Source organism: Podarcis melisellensis (genome assembly GCF_964234715.1).
Source record: "Podarcis melisellensis genome assembly, chromosome: 1".
Lineage (NCBI taxonomy): Eukaryota > Metazoa > Chordata > Lepidosauria > Squamata > Lacertidae > Podarcis > Podarcis melisellensis.
Genome location: NC_138528.1, coordinates 107507523 through 107525385, shown reverse-complemented (window position 1 = coordinate 107525385; position 17863 = coordinate 107507523). Strand labels below are relative to the sequence as shown.

The following is a 17863-nucleotide window of genomic DNA, read 5'->3' as shown; positions in this document are numbered from 1 at the left end:
TCAGGCTGTTAGGCAGTTTTCATAGGCTATGAAGCCTATGCCATAATAAGTTTTGTTAGACTTTAAAGTGCCTCGTGATTTGTTGTTGCTTTGCTGTAAGAGATTCATGCAAGCAGCCCCTACCCCCCGGAATCTAAATAAATCTGAAATATTAAATGAAAAAATAATACAAAGAGGACTGTTAACGTGTTGAGAGGCACTGTAGTTTACTGGTAGAGGTAATGTTTGGCCCACGGAAGGGACCATCGCTAGCATTGCCAGGTAAGGCTGGGAAAGAGTTCTGCCTGAACCCTGAAGAGTTGCGGCCAGTCAGTGTAGAAAATCAATGGGCTAGATAAGCCAACGAACTGACTCCTGGTGCATAAGTCGCCTTTCTATGAGTTCATTATCTTCTGAATGAGGAGACATTAAGGTAGGAATGTTTTCAAGTGGTTGCCAGTCTTTCTCTGCTCATACAAGCTTTTACTCCATAAGAGCAAAACCTACCACCCTGCCCTGCTGATCTATACTCACATTTATCAGAATTTTAAACTATTTGAGCCACAGGGACAAACACACCCCAAACTCCTTAGTAAGCATACTCTGATTTTCCTTTGGGGTGGTATTTTTTTTTATTTTTAACAATGTAATGTGATATATTTATCTTGGCTTATTATTGCTCTTTATGCTTTCATTGGGAGCGTAGCTGACATAGGCTCTGAATATAGTCTAGAGGAGATAGATGAGAAGGAAGAAATACATGAAGAAACTGCAGGGGCTCCTCTCACTACGCCAGAGGCCCCTATCTCCTTCAGTACTCCTGAAATTCCACGGGGCGTTCAGAAAAACGAGCCTGCTTCATTGGCTTCAGATCCTAGCACTGGGCGTGACGATATTCTGCAAGACTCAAATGAAGAAGAAGCAGAAAATAAGACTGCACGTGACAAGTGAGTGCATCAGGCTTCTTTCTGTAAATGGTGGTAAGCCCCCTTTATATCCTAGAAGGAGAGCAATTGATCGCTGAGCCTACGTTTGTGATTGCAAGGGTACCCTGCCCACTGTAATGGTATCTTTGTACATCAATACTTTTATCTATGAGAAGGGGTTGAGAAAAGTGGTGCATTGGTGCTCTGAAGTACAAAGCAATGCACCCAGTGTTTATGCAGAGTTCCGTAGCAGTATTTCTTCTTTGAGTTACTTAAGATTAAACAAGTTGTTCACCCTCTTGTTCTAGCGCCAAACAAAATAACTCCAAAAGAAGACACCACTACATAACTTGAACTGATAGACTTGAACTTGTTCATTTCCATCACACTTATGGCCTCAATCAAGATAGTGGGTTTTTTAACTTGCTACATGTGATAATTAACTTTGCCAGTGCCATAATGTTTGTGTTTATCATCAATAGTGCTTTGTGAATGGTCACTAAAATTATTTTACATGATTCAAATTATAACAGTGTGTGTGTGTTTCATTTCCCTCTGAGCTCACTACTTTTTCTTTGCTACTTATGTGTATCATCAGTACCTGCCAACTTAGGTTAACACATCATGCATCTGAAAGCCCATGAAAGTTTATACTGAGACTTGGAAACTCAGTGCCCTTGTTTACATTTAATGTTATGGCAAATCGTGGCTTAGCCCAAGCAAGCAAATGTGTAGGCTCCAGGGAAAGAGGTTGCACCCAATTTGTTCCTTCATGGTTTGGTTTGTTGAGTTAAGCCATGGTTTAGCTTGTTGCGTCATCCAAACCCTGCCTCATGGTTTTAGCTTTCCCTACCAACCCACAGTCTGTAAACCATGGGATACCTTGGTTTCGGCTCATGGTTTGTCCGGAGTCCTTAACACCTGGTGGGGGTACAGAAGCAGTGGCAGGAATGCATGGGATGGGGCCAGGATGTAATCACATGAAGAGAAGAATGCCTGAATAGAATATGAGTGGTTTTTCTCAATACGTTACTGATGCCGGTCTGTCTATTGTTATGGTGTGATGTTTTGCAGAGCTCAACATAGTCAAGTATTCATTGCAAATATTACACTTGGCAGTGCTAAGCCACTTGGAGCATTGCAGCCAAATGCAAGCAATGGTGAGTAAATTTATATTGTTATTTGTGCAAGATGTATTTTCAGTTGCAGCGGAATCCTGGCAATGTTGTTGGTGTCTATTCAAACATACTGGGCGGTATCCGACTACAGTGTCCCATCAGCACAAAAGATTTCTGCTTGCACAGTGGGAATTCCCCCCGGAGGTACGCCAGGGGAGGCAGAAATGCTTGCACTGAAGGAACATTCATGTAGTGTTACATTGGATGCAGCCCATTGTGTGAATGGCGAATGTGAAGGAGTCTTCCACAATTTTTTTCTAAGTGGAATTGATGGGTCCTTGCAGTTGCTTGCAGAAGCATACGTATATTTTTAATATTTAAAAAACACTCATGTCTGTCATATACTTATAGACTGCATAAGCTATGTACCAAAAAGCTGTACTCAGGAAAAGTTTAGCTCCATTTTAATACAAATTTGAATGAAAAAGAGTGATTCATGATTCAAACAACTTGATCCTAATGCTAATTTCGAATTTTTGTTTGCTTTATATATATATATATATGAAGGTCGCAGTGATGCAAAATTTCTTCCTCCAACAGAAGAAAGTAATATTGATGTGAGAGAAAGTAACAAGCTTGAATCATTGAACTGCCAAGCATATCAAAGTGACATAGCCGTAAATCAGGAGTGCAGCCCTCAAGCATGTCTAGGGGTGCAAGATAAAAAATGGGATCAGTCCATTGTGGAGACAGTAAAGACTCAGGATGTTGCAATTCAGGCAACCCCACCCGACGGTAATTTGGGGAAGACTGAAGTAAGGGAGAGTACTGGTCCTCAAGGCTGCCAACTGGTCACACGCAAAGATTCAACTCACCTGCACAAATCAGCTCAGGAGAACCAACCCTCAGGGTTCCTCAGCAGGGTACATGAGACCGTAGGAACTATGACAGAGTTCAACCAACAGAGGGAACAATCGGCACATGACAGAGCAAATTCTAACGACAACCAATATAACACAGTTGAAAAGGATAGCCCCATTTTACCACAGAAAGTCGTCAAAAGCCCTGCTAGTTCTCCTCCAAAAGGTTACCCACCTCACTGGCAAGACTCTAAACCTAAACCTAAACCTTCCAATGAGATTACAAGAGACTACATACCCAAAGTTGGAATGACCACCTATAAAATAGTGCCTCCAAAATCTCTGGAGATAGTGAAGAATTGGGAGTCCGACACGGCGGAGGATCGGGAAGCGACCCACTTGCACATGTCTCCCAAGGAGAATTCCCAGGAATTTGGTATGCAAACAGAAATGCTTAATAACTCCAAAAGCCTGAGCCCAACAGGACCTGTTTTTAGACATGAAGTTACGTTGCTAGGGAACGATTCGCTGCATAAAACATACAGTGCTGATAATGCCACAGTTCCTCTCCCTAATGCCGAAGGCAGGAAAATGGAAGGGGAGCATTACAGACCTGGTCCGCAACATGTTGCAGCTCCATTTGTGCTAGGCACGGAAAAGAAAAGTCCGCCCCCACCGGTGCAAGAAAAATCAAGGATCTTAAGTCCTACAGCAAAGCCAAGCAACTTCTATTTACAGATGCAAAAGAGGGCTTCTTCTCATTATGTAACATCTGCGATTGCAAGAAGCAATTCCATTAGTAGCCCTACGCAAAACGAAGCTAAGAGTATGGAGCCAGAAAAAAAGTTGGCCTCGCCAGATCATACTTCTTTTCCATTTCCTAGGACAGTTACTGTTCCTTCTCAATTAGTAGAGGAAAAGACTGAAAACGGACATAGCGAGGAAAAGACCAAAGTCACCACTCCTCCTGCAACAATGCCCAAACCTCTGAATTCCCCCTGCTCCCAGCCTCCTCCATTAAATCTGAAAACCCTGAGGACTTTCGTTTTGCCGCAACCGTATTCCAGCTCCAGGCCCTCACCTTTTGCTCTCGCTGTGTCTTCAGCAGTTAGAAGGTCGCAGTCGTTCAGCAAAACATGTGCATCCAGTGCGCCCAGGCCACTGAAAGAGCAATTGTCCCTTGACCTTTCCTCATCAGTGCCCAACACGGAGATAAAGAACCATTCTCCTCTACAGAGCCCAACTGGACAGCTGCAACAGAATTTTGCAGACAAGGTAAAACCCAACAATAACATTTGTCCTCAGCTTCCACGCGGTGCTTTCTTACATGCATATATCTTGGCATTTTGCAAAATGACATAGAACTGTTCTGTCGTTCACTAAAAGTGTGCATTGCATTGCGTGTTGCTGTCTAAGGTAGCGTGAGCTCACTTGGGGCAATGGTTTTCTTTGTTCTTCTCCCAACAGAAAAATAATTGTGCAACCGATGAGCAAAATAGGCAGGTGCCCTCTTTATCTGGCCACCCAACAACCGCCGTCTGTCAGAGAGGGATTGCTGCGGCTCTCCAGCGCCCTGACCCGGAACAGATCCACCAGAGCTTGCTGGCTGCAATCCGCTCGGGAGAAGCTGCTGCCAAATTGAGAAGGGTGAGGTGGTTGGGTTTCCCCCCTCCTCTCCCCTTTCCTTTTTCTTCTCATCATTAAAATAAATAACAATGGATTTACAGTGCTTACTTTCAAAATCACCATAGCAATCGGTGCTGGCATTAATCTTGTTGAATGAATCTCACGAGTGTGATTTCTGAATAGTGCCAATAGGGGAGATGTAAGGACTGGTTGCAAAATGTTCCTGCTGGCTTTGAGTAAAGGAAAGTGTGTATACAGCTTTTCCCTTAAACATACATTTGGCATAAAGTGTATGGGCTGATTCCCTCTGCCAAATCCTCCATTGAAACAGCTGTTAGGAAGAAGCTTTAATGATCAAGGTCAAAAGGACCTTGCCTCTCCTACCTGTCTTCAGAATTTGAAAATTCCTTGCTAATGCTCTGCTTTCCTGTCTCAGATTTCAGAAAGGTATTTCATCAGTTAGGGGAAAGAAGGCATCCATATAGAGCTGGAAATTGAATATCCTGGGGTCTTTTTTTTTTTTAAAAAAAGAGTGCTTTGTTTGGTTTGTGGCAAGAAGATGAACTTTTTTTATTATTCTGACAGTGCCCCGTCAATGATATTATCCTATTATGAATTGTCTATGACTAGAATATGGTCATGAGAGATGCCTTTTTAAAGCTCTCCAGCCCAAACTGCATATATAGTTAGGTATATCCTTCCTTCTCTGCTTTTGTTATTCCTGTGCTATGCAAAATTTAATCCCACTTTGTCTCTCTCACTTGTCACCTCCTGTGCCATCCCACATTTGTTTAATTAATGAATTTATGAATCGCTTCCCAGGAAGCATCATAAGGAGAGCAAGTACCAAAGAATGCAGACAGTATTGACATACTCAAGTATAAGTCATTTTTTCCCCAGGAGTTTTAAGTTTCCCTCAGTTATATTCTGTTTATGAGAACATTTTTCTTTCTTTCAAAGTAGCATGATAATGACTGTGCTAACTCACTATCTTACAGTATGAAGAAGTGAAGCTGGGGTGAGAAAAGTGTGGTATCAAATTTATTTTTAAGCCTCTTGTGAAGATGAAGTCAGACAGTGTCTGTAAAACATTGCTTCAACTTTTAAAACAAGGCGTATTGCACGGGGAAAGAATTAAACACTTAAGTCAGCAGACCCAAAGTTACTGCATTCACTTGTGTGTGAAGAACAAGTGAAAGGACATTTAACTCCTATTTAAATGGCAAAGTTCGGCTAATGCTTTGTGCTATTAAATTGGGTAAAAGGTCTGTCAGGTGCTCTCAGCATCCGCCAAGCATTCAAGAAACAAGGCAAAAATTGCCACTGCATTCAGCCAAGCATTTGCGCCCCCCCCCACTTGCTTTAATAACTCGTTAGGGTACAGAGCCAAACTCTGTGGTCTTTTGTGCTGCAGTTTTATTCCTGCTGAATAAAGCTTGCAGTAATTGCTAACCAAATGGGTCAAATGAGGTTGGGGTTTGAAACTATTTCTCTCTCTCCAGAATATTTCCATCATATGACTGAACTCTCCCTGTTAGTTTCCCTTGGGCTCACACATCTTAAGGCATTACTTTCAGTTTAATAATCAAATGAATGCATAGGCTTATTGTATTGTCTTCAGCAGGCATCTGCAAACTCCAGGCTTGCTTGGAACTATGTTTTAAAAAAACTAGAACCTGGAGGTTCCAGAACCAATTTGAGCCAATTGGAAAACAGTGGCTTGGTGAAGAACAAAGCCAGATGCAAAATGGTGGCTCAATGGGCAGTGCCCAGTTTACCTGTGCCCCACCCCACCCCACAAAACATGCACTGGGATGGCTGTCATATGCAATGACAAAAATTTACATCTGAGTAAATTCTAACTTGCCAGTGCCAAATCTACTGCAAGTCATCCAATGATCTGTCAGCGGGTCCAAATTAACCTTCCACCCAGCCCTAGTCTACAGTGCACAGTAAAATTAGTGATGTGGCAAGAAATAAATGTTCTCCAGATGAATAATCGCTTGTGTGGTTTGGAAACATGGGTTTTATATATTTTTCATGCGGCTGAGTGCATATTGAACCCTATGTTTGATCAGACTGTTTCAACTAGCTAGCTTTTACTTAGTGATGTTGAAAATCAGTTGAGCTTTAGCAGACAGGAGCGAGGCAAGTGTGTGGTGACATCATTAAAGTAATCAGCTTTGTGGGGAACATGAAACCACAGACTGGAGCAAGAATTAAAAGAGAAACAAGTAATAAATTCCTATTGCTTGGTGTCCAAACAACTCACTTAACAATCACAGCTCTGGCTTTACTCATTGGCTAAAAACACTGACAGGCATATATACTGTATTTTTCCATGTATAAGACGCCTATTTTGGGAGTCTTCGATTTAAGAAAATGGGGGGGGGCTTATATCCATGTATAAGACGACCCCAGATTTTAAACATTATTTTAGAGTAAGAAAGCCTAGTCTTATACGCAGAAAAGTACAGTATATATGAAAGCTCAGTGCCTGAGTCTCTTTCCTAGGCTGGTTACCATATGAATTCTTACCACACAAACATAACCAATATTACATAGGCTTTGTGAAACTGAGCCACAGGGGTGAAGCTCTTCAGTGGCTATCACTCTAGCTCAACAAAGGCAGGCCATGCATTTTTGTGGAATAACCATGCACCTCTCTTAAATTTCTGATGTGCCCCGAAGATCCCTAGTAATATGGCAATTGGACCTAAGGCAGAGTAACATCTGTTGATGTACCCAGATGGTGAATTGAGTTTCCCAGCATTTTGACACTTAAATTAGTATAAGATGCATTAGACCTTTCTGGAGAGGAGGGTGTAAGTAGATCTGTTCATGTAGCTGCATTTTATCCCGCCCTTCCTAAGGAACTCTAATCGACTGATGCATAGGCCCAATTTATTTCAGCAGCTCTACTCTCAGCGACAGCATTCAAAACAGTTGCAATTATAAATTAACTGGTGGGTGACTTCCATTTTGCATCAGGTCTTCCATCTACCTGACTACCTTATTTTCTCTCTCAGGTTGCACCTCCGTCAAATACAGTTGCCATTAACGGAAGATCCAGTCTCAATTCCTCAGTGTCCGTAGAAGGAAGATACAACAATCACTAGGACTTCGTACCAAATATTTTGCACTTTATCCACTACTGCATAAAACTACGGTTAATTGCATATTGCTGAGGACTGTGTGTAAATGCAAGGTTGCGATGGTATATATTGTCAAGTGAAGCACAGAAACTTCATGGAAGTCCTGAAAGAGTTATTAGAATAGATATAATTTATAGCAATATTTTTTTCGCCCTTTTAAAGCTGAAACTGCTGCTTCAGAAAGCATAACATGGCATAAAAGTTTCGTTCTTTTGCTGCTGTGATCTGGTAATGTTGATTTCCACTTTAACCTTAATTAATGATGTTTAGCAATATGTTGTATGATGCTAATGTATGAAGCTCTTAACTGCCTAATAATATTGTTCACAAATGCATGAATTTACATGCACAGTTCTGACACCTGTTGCCTTGGAAATTTATTGCTGTACTCTCTAGAAATGCAGTTGCGCAAGCTTCCTTTCCTTCTGCTAAAAATGCAGGACAAGATCCATCCAGTGTCATGCTGCTTCAGAATCCCATCGATTGCTTAAGTTCTGTATTCAAATCAGTAGGGTTTAAAAGTGCTTAACTTTGGCTGCATCATGTCTTTTTAGGATTAGCATTATTGGCCTTTGTATATTTTCCAGTACCAAAGTGAAGAAATAAAATAGAAGGTGAGTTTTCTTATAAATACTAGCATTGTTATACGGTGTTTTCATGCACACTAGAAAGTGCCTTAACTGCTGTAACAATGCTGATAAAATCGCAGTTGTTTTCCAAAAGCAGTAACTTGGTCAGCATCCCAGGCCTCTATAGAAGAATCTGAGCAGCATGGCATGAGTACTTTTTAGCAACCTCTAGGACAGGGCAGGGAAACTGAGGCCAGATGTGGTACAATTCCAGCTCCCTCAGCCCCAACCAGCATCACCAGTGGTCAGGGATGGTGGGCGTTGCATCTGGAAGGCCACAGGTTCTCTGGCCTTGCTCTATGAGCTGAATCGTTGAGGGCAGATTTGCGCAATCTAAAATGTAACAGGTAGTAGGTATGAATAGGAATCAGTGTTTATTTTCTTAATGTCCTGTGCTTACCTTTAGCATACCCCATGCTCTCAGCGTGCTGCAAGTGTGATGGTTGAGCAAAAATAGGGAGGGGGGTTTGCTGGCACGGGCAGGGACGCAGAGTTTGGGATCTGCAGAATGAAGCATATGGGAAATTTTGTTAGCTGACATGCAGAGCTCTCTCGAGAGCTAATACAGCTCTGAACTGCAGTGAGGACTCCAGAACCTTATTTGGCACTTGATACAAATTTATGGGTAAGGAAAAGAGGACTGTGGCTCAGGTACAGCTTGAGGCATTCTCAAGGCCATTGGCCCAGAGCTACCAAGTTTAATTTATTCTTGTTCTCAGAAAAAAAAAACAGTATCTTATTTCACGTTTAGGTAACTTTTAAAATATTTCTTTTAAGTTCAAAAAATTAAAGCTAGGGGATGCAAAACAAAATAAAGCCCAAAGTCCTCTTTTTGTAAGTAGGAGAAGAGGTGGTGGTGATTTCTGCATTATAAAAGCTTCTTTAATGACACTTTAAACAACACAATGTCAACGAAGTAGTTTTACGAGTCTAATAAATTCTACGGTTGTGAAATTTAAAAATTGCTACTGAAATAGACATGTTAGGTTGAGTAGCTATGTGCAAGACAGCAAAATGCTCAGCGGCGCTTCTTTTTCTGTTCATCTTTTCCTGTCCAATTAATGTTGCATTTGTGTGACAAGATCTATTTGTGATCCTAGTTCTGATCAAGCAACTGAATTTGTAGATATATGCTGCAAATACTGGGATATTTTCTAAATAATTACGGTTTTGTTAAATAAAAGTAATTGTATTTAGTTTTATTCTTAAATGATTACGTTGAACGACTTACTGTTTTAGAACATTCTGGTTACCCCCCCCCCAAAAAAAAAATATCAAGTAAGCTCCTACGCTCCCCCCCCCCCCCGGACTTCCAGAATGAAGGAAGGCATGCAATACACAGTTGGTAACTAAAGGAATGACTTTGTTACATACCTGACCTTTGATTGGCCACATCACTCATTGTTCATTACTGGCAGTAGGTGAGATGGCAACAAGGTTGATTTGATGCAAATGCACCAGCAGCAATGCTATATCGTAGGCATAGACAAACTCTGCCCTCCAGATGTTTTGAGACTACAATTCCTATCATCCCTGACCACTGGTCCTGTTAGCTAGGGATGATGGGAGTTGTAGTCCCAAAACATCTGGAGGGCTGAGTTTGCCTATGCCTGCTGTATTGGTTTAACCTGTATGGTTGCACCCTCTGACCTCACCATTTCCCCTTGTACCTTCTGGTAAGCAGCACCAAACATAGGTTTGCTGCCTGAGTCACTAATGCAATGGAGCTATAAATTAGATGAACATTTTGGATGTCTTGTCCAGTAGCGAGATGGAAGTATAAAGAACTGTTATTCAAGGCATTATTTCCAGATGAGTATCCCATTTTGGTTACTTGCAAGCGGAGAAAGATAAAGTGAAACAAGTTCAATGAAGCAGCAAGAACAATCACAGATAGAATAGAGGAGAGGTGGAAAAGGACTACGCCTCATTTGCGTAGTAAAAAAAAGAGTGTAGTTGTAGCTGCATACTATGTTGACATAAAACATCACAGTTGGGAAAGGTTGGTAATGATGAAAGATAAAGAGAATGAAATTAAATATACCGATGCCTCTCACATAGACAGAAGACTTTGTGAAGCTGGTTTCAAAGGATCCCCCAACACTGAAGAGGGGGGTATAGATTCAGGGCAAGAGGACCTAAGAGCACTTATCAGTCCCTTCGCTGGTGGAATTTTCCATTGGGCTTTCCGTCAGTGCCGGAACAAGTCTGTTTCACTTCAGACAGAGCACACTGACACAGCACTGTCCTCAGTAATAGCCCGAGAAGCCTCTCTCAGCAGCCATTCTCCCCTCTCTCTTTCATTCACCACACGAAACAGAAAGTGGTTAAAAAACAACATTTACTGGAATAATAGTCACAAGAGAAATGGGATGCTTCTGTCATGGGATTCACAGTCAGCCAATCGCATGAGAGCTACTGTCCGGGGGGGGGGACACCCGTGTTAAGGGTACGCAGTAATTTAACATAAGTAAACATTCCCATTTCAGGAAATTAAATCATTATCCTTAACGCCTTTCCCATCCTTTGCTACTTTAGGTTCTATAACTGGCCTGTAGATGCATGCAAGGAATTGAAAACGAGACTTTCTGCATTCAAATGTGTTCTGTCACTGAGCAATGGCTCTTCCCAGGCAATGTTGGGAGGCGAAATTGCCAAGGTCCACACTAAACAGGTGCATGCCTACTAATTGACTAGCAACATAGCTGCTGATTCCATCAATTCATGCCTGTGTGCACAAAATCTTCTTGCTTTACATATAAATTATTTTTATATGTCTCTGAAAAGTGACCAAAGAGGAACATTATTATTATTATTATTATTATTATTATTATTATTATTATTATTATTTATTATTTAAAAGGGTCTTGCTCCTGGTAGAAACCATGTTGTCTGCCCTTAGCCCAGGGCAGGTTCATATGAGAAAAGATGGGATTCCCTGAGACTGCTGGCCAGACCTTAGAGGCAATTAATATGAGAAGAATTTTACAAATATTGAATACACAATTTTGCTGCTAAGGCGCAGATGTGTAACATGCTGAGAACAGCACATTAAAAATTCTCTCAGTTGTCTCAGCTAAAATGCAAAAATAGTACAGGGTTCTGCTTCTATAATTTGACACAATTAGGGAAAGAGGCACAGCAGGCAGAAGACCTCCTGTGTTTCCTAGAACCTAAATTTGGATTTTCTTTTCGTAGAACAATCTTGTGTTGAATGAAATGCTAAAAGATTCAAGGGATGGAGAATCACTTTGAAGTGTGAAGTTCATCCAAATAGTTTACAGTTTCTAATCACAGGCAACCTGTCTAATTGGTATTAAAGAAATGCGGTAGGGGGTAATTGTGCGGAATAACTGTAGCAGCTATAAATAAACACTAACAATATTCTATAATATCAGCTGGAAATAAAAACCTGCCAGTGAGTCTGATGGTTATCTGGTTATAATAATGGAAATGGTCACCAAGGCAAATGTGGTTTTTTTTGGTGTGTGTTTTTTAAAAAACCCTGTTTTTCCAGGCTGTCACTCTTTTGGAGTTGAATCACATATGGCCAAATTCAGGTTGCACAATTGTATTTGATTGGGAAGTCATGCACTACAAACCTGCTCCCCTCAAACAACAGACTTTTTGCAGTAAAGGAAATGGGAAAATGTAGTGGAAACTGTGGGATAAACACTTGCTTTGACACAATGCTATCCTCTCCACAGACCAGAATGAATGCTTACTAAGCAGCCAGCAGTCTCGCTGCAAAAAAATTGGGTGAATGTTTCAATAAACAGGTTGTCGGCCCTAATTCAGGACTACCAGAGCTTTGTGTCCTTTTCAAACGTGGCCTGTGCTCACATCCATTTGAGACCCAGAGACTGGCAATAGGAGAGTGCATCATGCAAGGGTGCTCAGGAACAAGAAACTGCCTTGCATCAGCTGAGACTGCATCTAGCCCAGCACTGTCAATTCTGACTGGGAGCGGCTCTTTCCTGTCACCTGATCGTTTTAGCTGGAGTTGTCAGGAAGTGAAAGTGGGACTTCCTGCATTCAAAGCCATCCCAGCTATGGATCCCCCTCGTGCAGAACACAAGATCATTCCTCTCTCAGCATTCACTACAACACATAGAGGGCTTTGTGAGCCTAAGAAAAACAGTGCGCACACAGCTATGATGGCATGAAGCCACATGAGAAATTCTGAAAACAGGGACCCCTTCTCAACCAAGGTAAGATACTTAGATGTATTAATACAACTTTGAATATCTGGTGACAGCAGGAACCGTTTCTGAACCAAAGCAAGGCATAGTATCTTTACAAGAGAGGGAGAAAGGGAGAAAACCAAAGCAACTTGGCCAACTCCTATGATATTTTTTTGACCATGACCCTGTGATCTGCAAAGTCTTATCAGGTCCAGTAGCCTCAGCCACCACTGACAGCTAGGGTTCTCAAAAATTGTTGTTGTTTTATTTTATTTATTACTTATACCGCCTATGTGGCGGGGCATCCCCGGCCACTCTGGGCAGCTTCCAACAGGATACAGTATTAAAAACACAATAAAACATTAAGGACTGCATACAGCTTATGCATATTTAGTATCTACATTGTTAATTGAAGGAAAATAAAAAATCGGATGAGGATGCCAAAAGGAGTTCACAACTTACCTGAAAAGCCCCAAATGTCTTCTGCTGTTTTTGAATTATCCCAACCTTGAGGAAAGCAAAGGAGATGACTCCATCTTTTAATAGCAGTGACTAAAATTTTCTCTCTGGTTTTTTTTTTTTAATGTCAAATTTTCAGTTCTGTTTATATTTCAGTTCTGTTTATATTCAATTCTGTTTATATTTATGGTATATTGGAGCAAGGTTTCAAAGTTGTGGTCTGTGGACCACCAGTGGTTGGTAAGCTCATTCAAGTGGTCCGTAGCATGTCTGGATTTGTGGTTGAAGACAGAGGAGATGGCATGTCCATTACATGAAACATATTGATTTTTAATTCTGTTTTATTGTGTTTCTCTTACATTGCGTTATTGTATTATAATTTGATTTCTATGCAATTCTAAACTGTAATACAATAAAACACAGGAACTAAAAGCGGTTAAAACACAATTAAAGATCGCCCCGCATCTAACACAGCACAATGGCTGCAAAATGGGGGGGGGGGGGCGGGGTTCCACCAACACCTTCAACAATTTTCAAATGGTCCATGGCGAAAATGTTTGGGGACACTGTAATAGAAGTCTGGTGAATCTCCAGGTAGGAGGGGAGGTATCCCCTGTTGAAATCTTGGACTGTCTGTGAAATCTTGGACTGTCCTCAAATGTACCTCTGCAGCTCTGGTACATTTGAAATCAGTCCTTTGAAACATTTCCCAGCTATGTGCTATAGAACCTACTCCCTCCCCCCAATTTATCATTATAATAGCAAAATTCAACTCACCCAACTCACCCTTAACATAATACTGTCCACTCCAGGGGTCAGCAAACATTTTCAGCCGGGGGCCGATCCACTGTCCCTCAGACCTTGTGGGGGGCCGGACTATATTTTGAAGGGGGGGAAATGAACGAATTCCTGTGCCCCACAAATAACCCAGAGATGCATTTTAAATAAAAGGACACATTCTACTCATATAAAAACACGCTGATTCCCGGAACGTTCACGGGCCGGCTTTAAAAGGCCATTGAGCCAGATCCAGCCCCTGGGCCTTAGTTTGCCTACCCATGGACTCTTCAGAACCTCAGGCAGAGCCTCTTTCCCATCACTTCCTGCCTTACTGAGCTGCTGTCTGTCTTATCCACAACTCATGCTACTAGCGGTTTTCTTATGCTTTTCATGGGGGCCCTTCATCCTTTGCTTACAGGGCAGCTGAACACAATGCAAAATGGAGACCCCAGCTGCTCACAATCTTAAGTTCCAGAGGGTCCATCCAGTGTACTGGCTCAAAGCATCATGTTGCACCCCATTACTCAGAGTAAGGCCTGTATGCATGAGCCTGAGGTTTTTCTCTCTGCAAGTGCCGTATTTTTCGCTCCATAAGATGCACCAGACCATAAGACGCCCCTAGTTTTTGGAGGAGGAAAACAAGAAAAAAAATATGCTGAATCTCAGAAGCCAGAACAGCAAGAGGGATCGCTACGCAGTGAAAGCAGCAATCCCTCTTGCTGTTCTGGCTTCTGGGATAGCTGCGCAGCCTGCATTTGCTCCATAAGACGCACACACACATTTCCACTTACTTTTTAGGAGGGAAAAAGTGAGTCTTATAGAGCAAAAAATACGGTATATTTGCACCTGTGCATATAAATAGTAAAGGTAAAGGGACCCCTGATCCTACATATAAATAGTCATATGCAAATTTGCATCAAGCACTTGTGTCCTAAGTCTTTAAAGCCTTTTAACCTAGCAACAACCTTCTACTTTGCAAACACACTCGCCTGCAATTAATTCTTCCACCACCCACCAGTCCTCTCCAGTGCAATCTGACAGACATTTCCAAATGGTCCCACTTACATGCACAAAATAAGAAATCTCAGCTGTTTGCTGCAAAGCTGTTTGCCAAATGCGGGGAGGTCATGTGGATGTAAAGGTTATGTATTTATATCTTCCGTTGCAATTTACGTTCCAGACAGAGATGTTTTCAGAGATTTTTCAAGACTGAAATGTCCAGCAGATGAGGCTCATGTTAATGGTTGCATTTATTTTGGCGTTTATTATTCAAGAGATCTTCCTGTCTGCATGGCTGAATGTGGGAACATCTGATTTCCCACCATGTCAGCCAGTGCTGGAAAAATATTATAAGGGGGGCGGGGAAGAAGGAAAACACTGTGCAATTTACAGCTATTGTGATGTGCAAAAGCATAACTCTCTAATGCTTTGGAAATTTTCAGGAACTCTTTGCGGCCTGACTACCTTGCACTTTCTAAAACGAGATGTCATGCTTTGCTTAACACTTTTGCTGTAACAATAAGGCAATCCGAACAGCTGCAAAATTAACCCTAAAATGCACTTACTGGCCTTAATTATGCTTTCGGGTTTATCACAAAGTGGCAAGCAGAGCAATTTCCTGGGTAGAAGTTGTCTATGAGAGTCAATGCCTTTTATGTGTGTTCTGGCTTCCTAAAATTGCCTCTTAAATTGGGCTGCAATAGTGCAGGATTTCTAATGTCAAACAGTATTTGCTTCTTGCACAGATTTATTGGGCAATGCTGGCATCTTTGCCATCTCATCCTGTAAAAAAACAAGAAAGAAAACCTCCAGTGAGAAGGGCTGCAGTAGAGCCAAGTCATGCCATGTCCTAGAGATGGTATACACATCAATGGTACACTGATAGAGGATTCATGTGCACTCCATTTCTAAATTCTCCTAATTTTTGCCACAAACGGACATGTGGGAAACTTGTGATAGAAATACTGTAACATTTGTGCATTTTGATGGCTCTTGCAGAGATTCTGTGGATTTTATTGTAATACTGGGTCCAAATGGTCTAATTTCCACATAATAACGCATAGGGTTATATCCTTTAACTAAGGTAAAGGGACCCCTGACCATTAGGTCCAGTCGTGACTGACTCTGGGGTTGCGGCGCTCATCTCGCTTTATTGGCCGAGGGAGCCGGCGTACAGCTTCCGGGTCATGTGGCCAGCATGACTAAGCCGTTTCTGGCGAACCAGAGCAGCGCATGGAAATGCTGTTTACCTTCCCGCCGGAGCGGTACCTATTTATCTACTAGCACTTTGATGTGCTTATGAACTGCTAGGTTGGCAGGAGCTGGGACTGAGCAACGGGAACTCACCCCTCACGGGGATTCGAACCGCCGACCTTCTGATCGGCAAGTCCTAGGCTCTGTGGTTTAACCCACAGCGCCACCTGCGTCCCTCCTTAGTTAGGAATGGCAATTTTCTATACTGCAATTTACAGTGCAATGTTATGCCTGTTTACCCAGATGTAAGTCCCACTGTGTTCATTGGGGCCTATACTGTAATGTTATATGAACATCCCTCATCCTATAATAATAAATACAGTTGCTAGGGAGGAAGCTTCGCTGAACACAGTGGGATTTATTGTCTATGGGAAGGATGCATCTGTGACCTTCGTTTCTGTGGCTCAGATCCCATAACCACCAGAGTTATTTGCTCCTCAGTCAAACCCCACTTTAAATTTGATGGTTTGAATTTTGATCTAGATTCAAAGCCCCGTTTCATATGTTCATATTATATTTTATAATCAAAAAGCCTTCTCATCTGGTTTTTCTGAACTACAACATGATGTTCCTTTTGCTTGCTCAAATGCTTGTAAGTTAGAGATTCCATCAAGTAGAAAGATTATTTGTACTGCAAAAGCTATTATTTTATATAGCAGTAGCAAAATGGCTAGATTAGAAAATGGAATGTCTCCTAAGCAACTACTGAATGGAGATGTTTTGATTAACAGGAACGGTTAGAATAGTTAGGAAAGTTGCTTCTGAACTGTATTTTAATTTACAGATGATTCGATCAACACTATATGTGCCCACTTCTTTTTCAAAAGCATGCTAGCCAACCAAGACAATTTACTTAACATTGTTATCTCATTCCCCCGCCAAAAAAACCCCCCTTCCCCCTCGGTGAAATGTTCTCCCCAATGAGATGTGCCAAGAACCATCATGAGCATCCCTTTGGCCCCAGGTAAAATCTTTTAACACCACTCAGTTGGCTAGAGTGTGGTGCTGATGACACCAAGGTTGCAGGTTCGATCCCCACATGGGACTGCATTGCAGGGGGTTGGACTAGATGATCCTTAGGGTCCCTTTCAACTCTACAATTCTATGACTCTATCATCACCCAAGCATTTCACAGATTAGGGTGATCTGTTGATGGCATGTTTTTGCTACAAACGTTCCAGAAGTCTAGTCATGTGAAATGAGTCTTCTTCAAGGTTAAGTTCTCCAGCATAAGCGAAGGACAAAAAGAATAAGGAACAAAGCTCCAGGAACCTGGGGAACCATAGCTTAACAAAACAGAGACCTGCCCTACGCTGTAGCTGCTGTTATAATTTTTAAAAGCAACAGAAGAGTTGGAAAAGGAAGGACAAGGAGGCACAAGTGCAGAGAGCTGAAAGAAGAGTAGAGGGCCTGTCCCCTAATTTGCTAACCGGCCTGCTTTAAAAAAAGAGAAAATGAACTGTGCTACCAGACCTAAGTTCTACTGAAGGACTGAGCAGGAAGGAGCCACATGCAAGGCCTGAGGAGAACTGTAGCTTCTGGAGACAGCTTTTGGACCACAGGCTGCTGAACACTGAACGCTTTCCACTTTGCCTTTGGAAAGAGTTCCTTGCAGACATAGGGATGCTTTGAGAAGGGCAGAGGATAAATTGCTTATTCTGCTTTCTTTTAACCCATATGTTCCCTATCCTTTGTACATCCATTCAACCTACAAATTCCTTTGCTCATCCATTTCTTTTTTAGAAACTACCTAGCTCCTTATTAAATCCCATATGCCCAGCCGCATCACAAATTATTTGGCCTTCCAGACATTTTCTGACATGGCACAAAATGTGCCTAGCTGCATGTTAGAATAAATCCTGTGTTGACTGACTGATGGTGATAATAATAATAA

The 17863-nt window shown here is 41.8% G+C and overlaps 1 protein-coding gene across 8 annotated transcripts in view; it reads left to right on the top strand.

The window, feature by feature from the left end:
* Positions 1–9489, top strand: part of COBLL1 (cordon-bleu WH2 repeat protein like 1) — an 88882-nt gene extending 79393 nt beyond the window's left edge. For 7 of the 8 annotated variants that reach the window (XM_081923248.1, XM_081923250.1, XM_081923249.1 and 4 more), the window contains 5 exons: positions 686–926; positions 1980–2065; positions 2591–4158; positions 4351–4530; positions 7539–9489. In XM_081923248.1, the coding sequence (XP_081779374.1) occupies positions 686–926; positions 1980–2065; positions 2591–4158; positions 4351–4530; positions 7539–7628 (2165 nt within the window). In that variant the 3' untranslated portion in view covers positions 7629–9489. The remainder of the gene's footprint in view (positions 1–685; positions 927–1979; positions 2066–2590; positions 4159–4350; positions 4531–7538) is intronic. The other variant, XM_081923251.1, reaches the window with a different exon arrangement.
* Positions 9490–17863: the final 8374 nt, after the last annotated feature.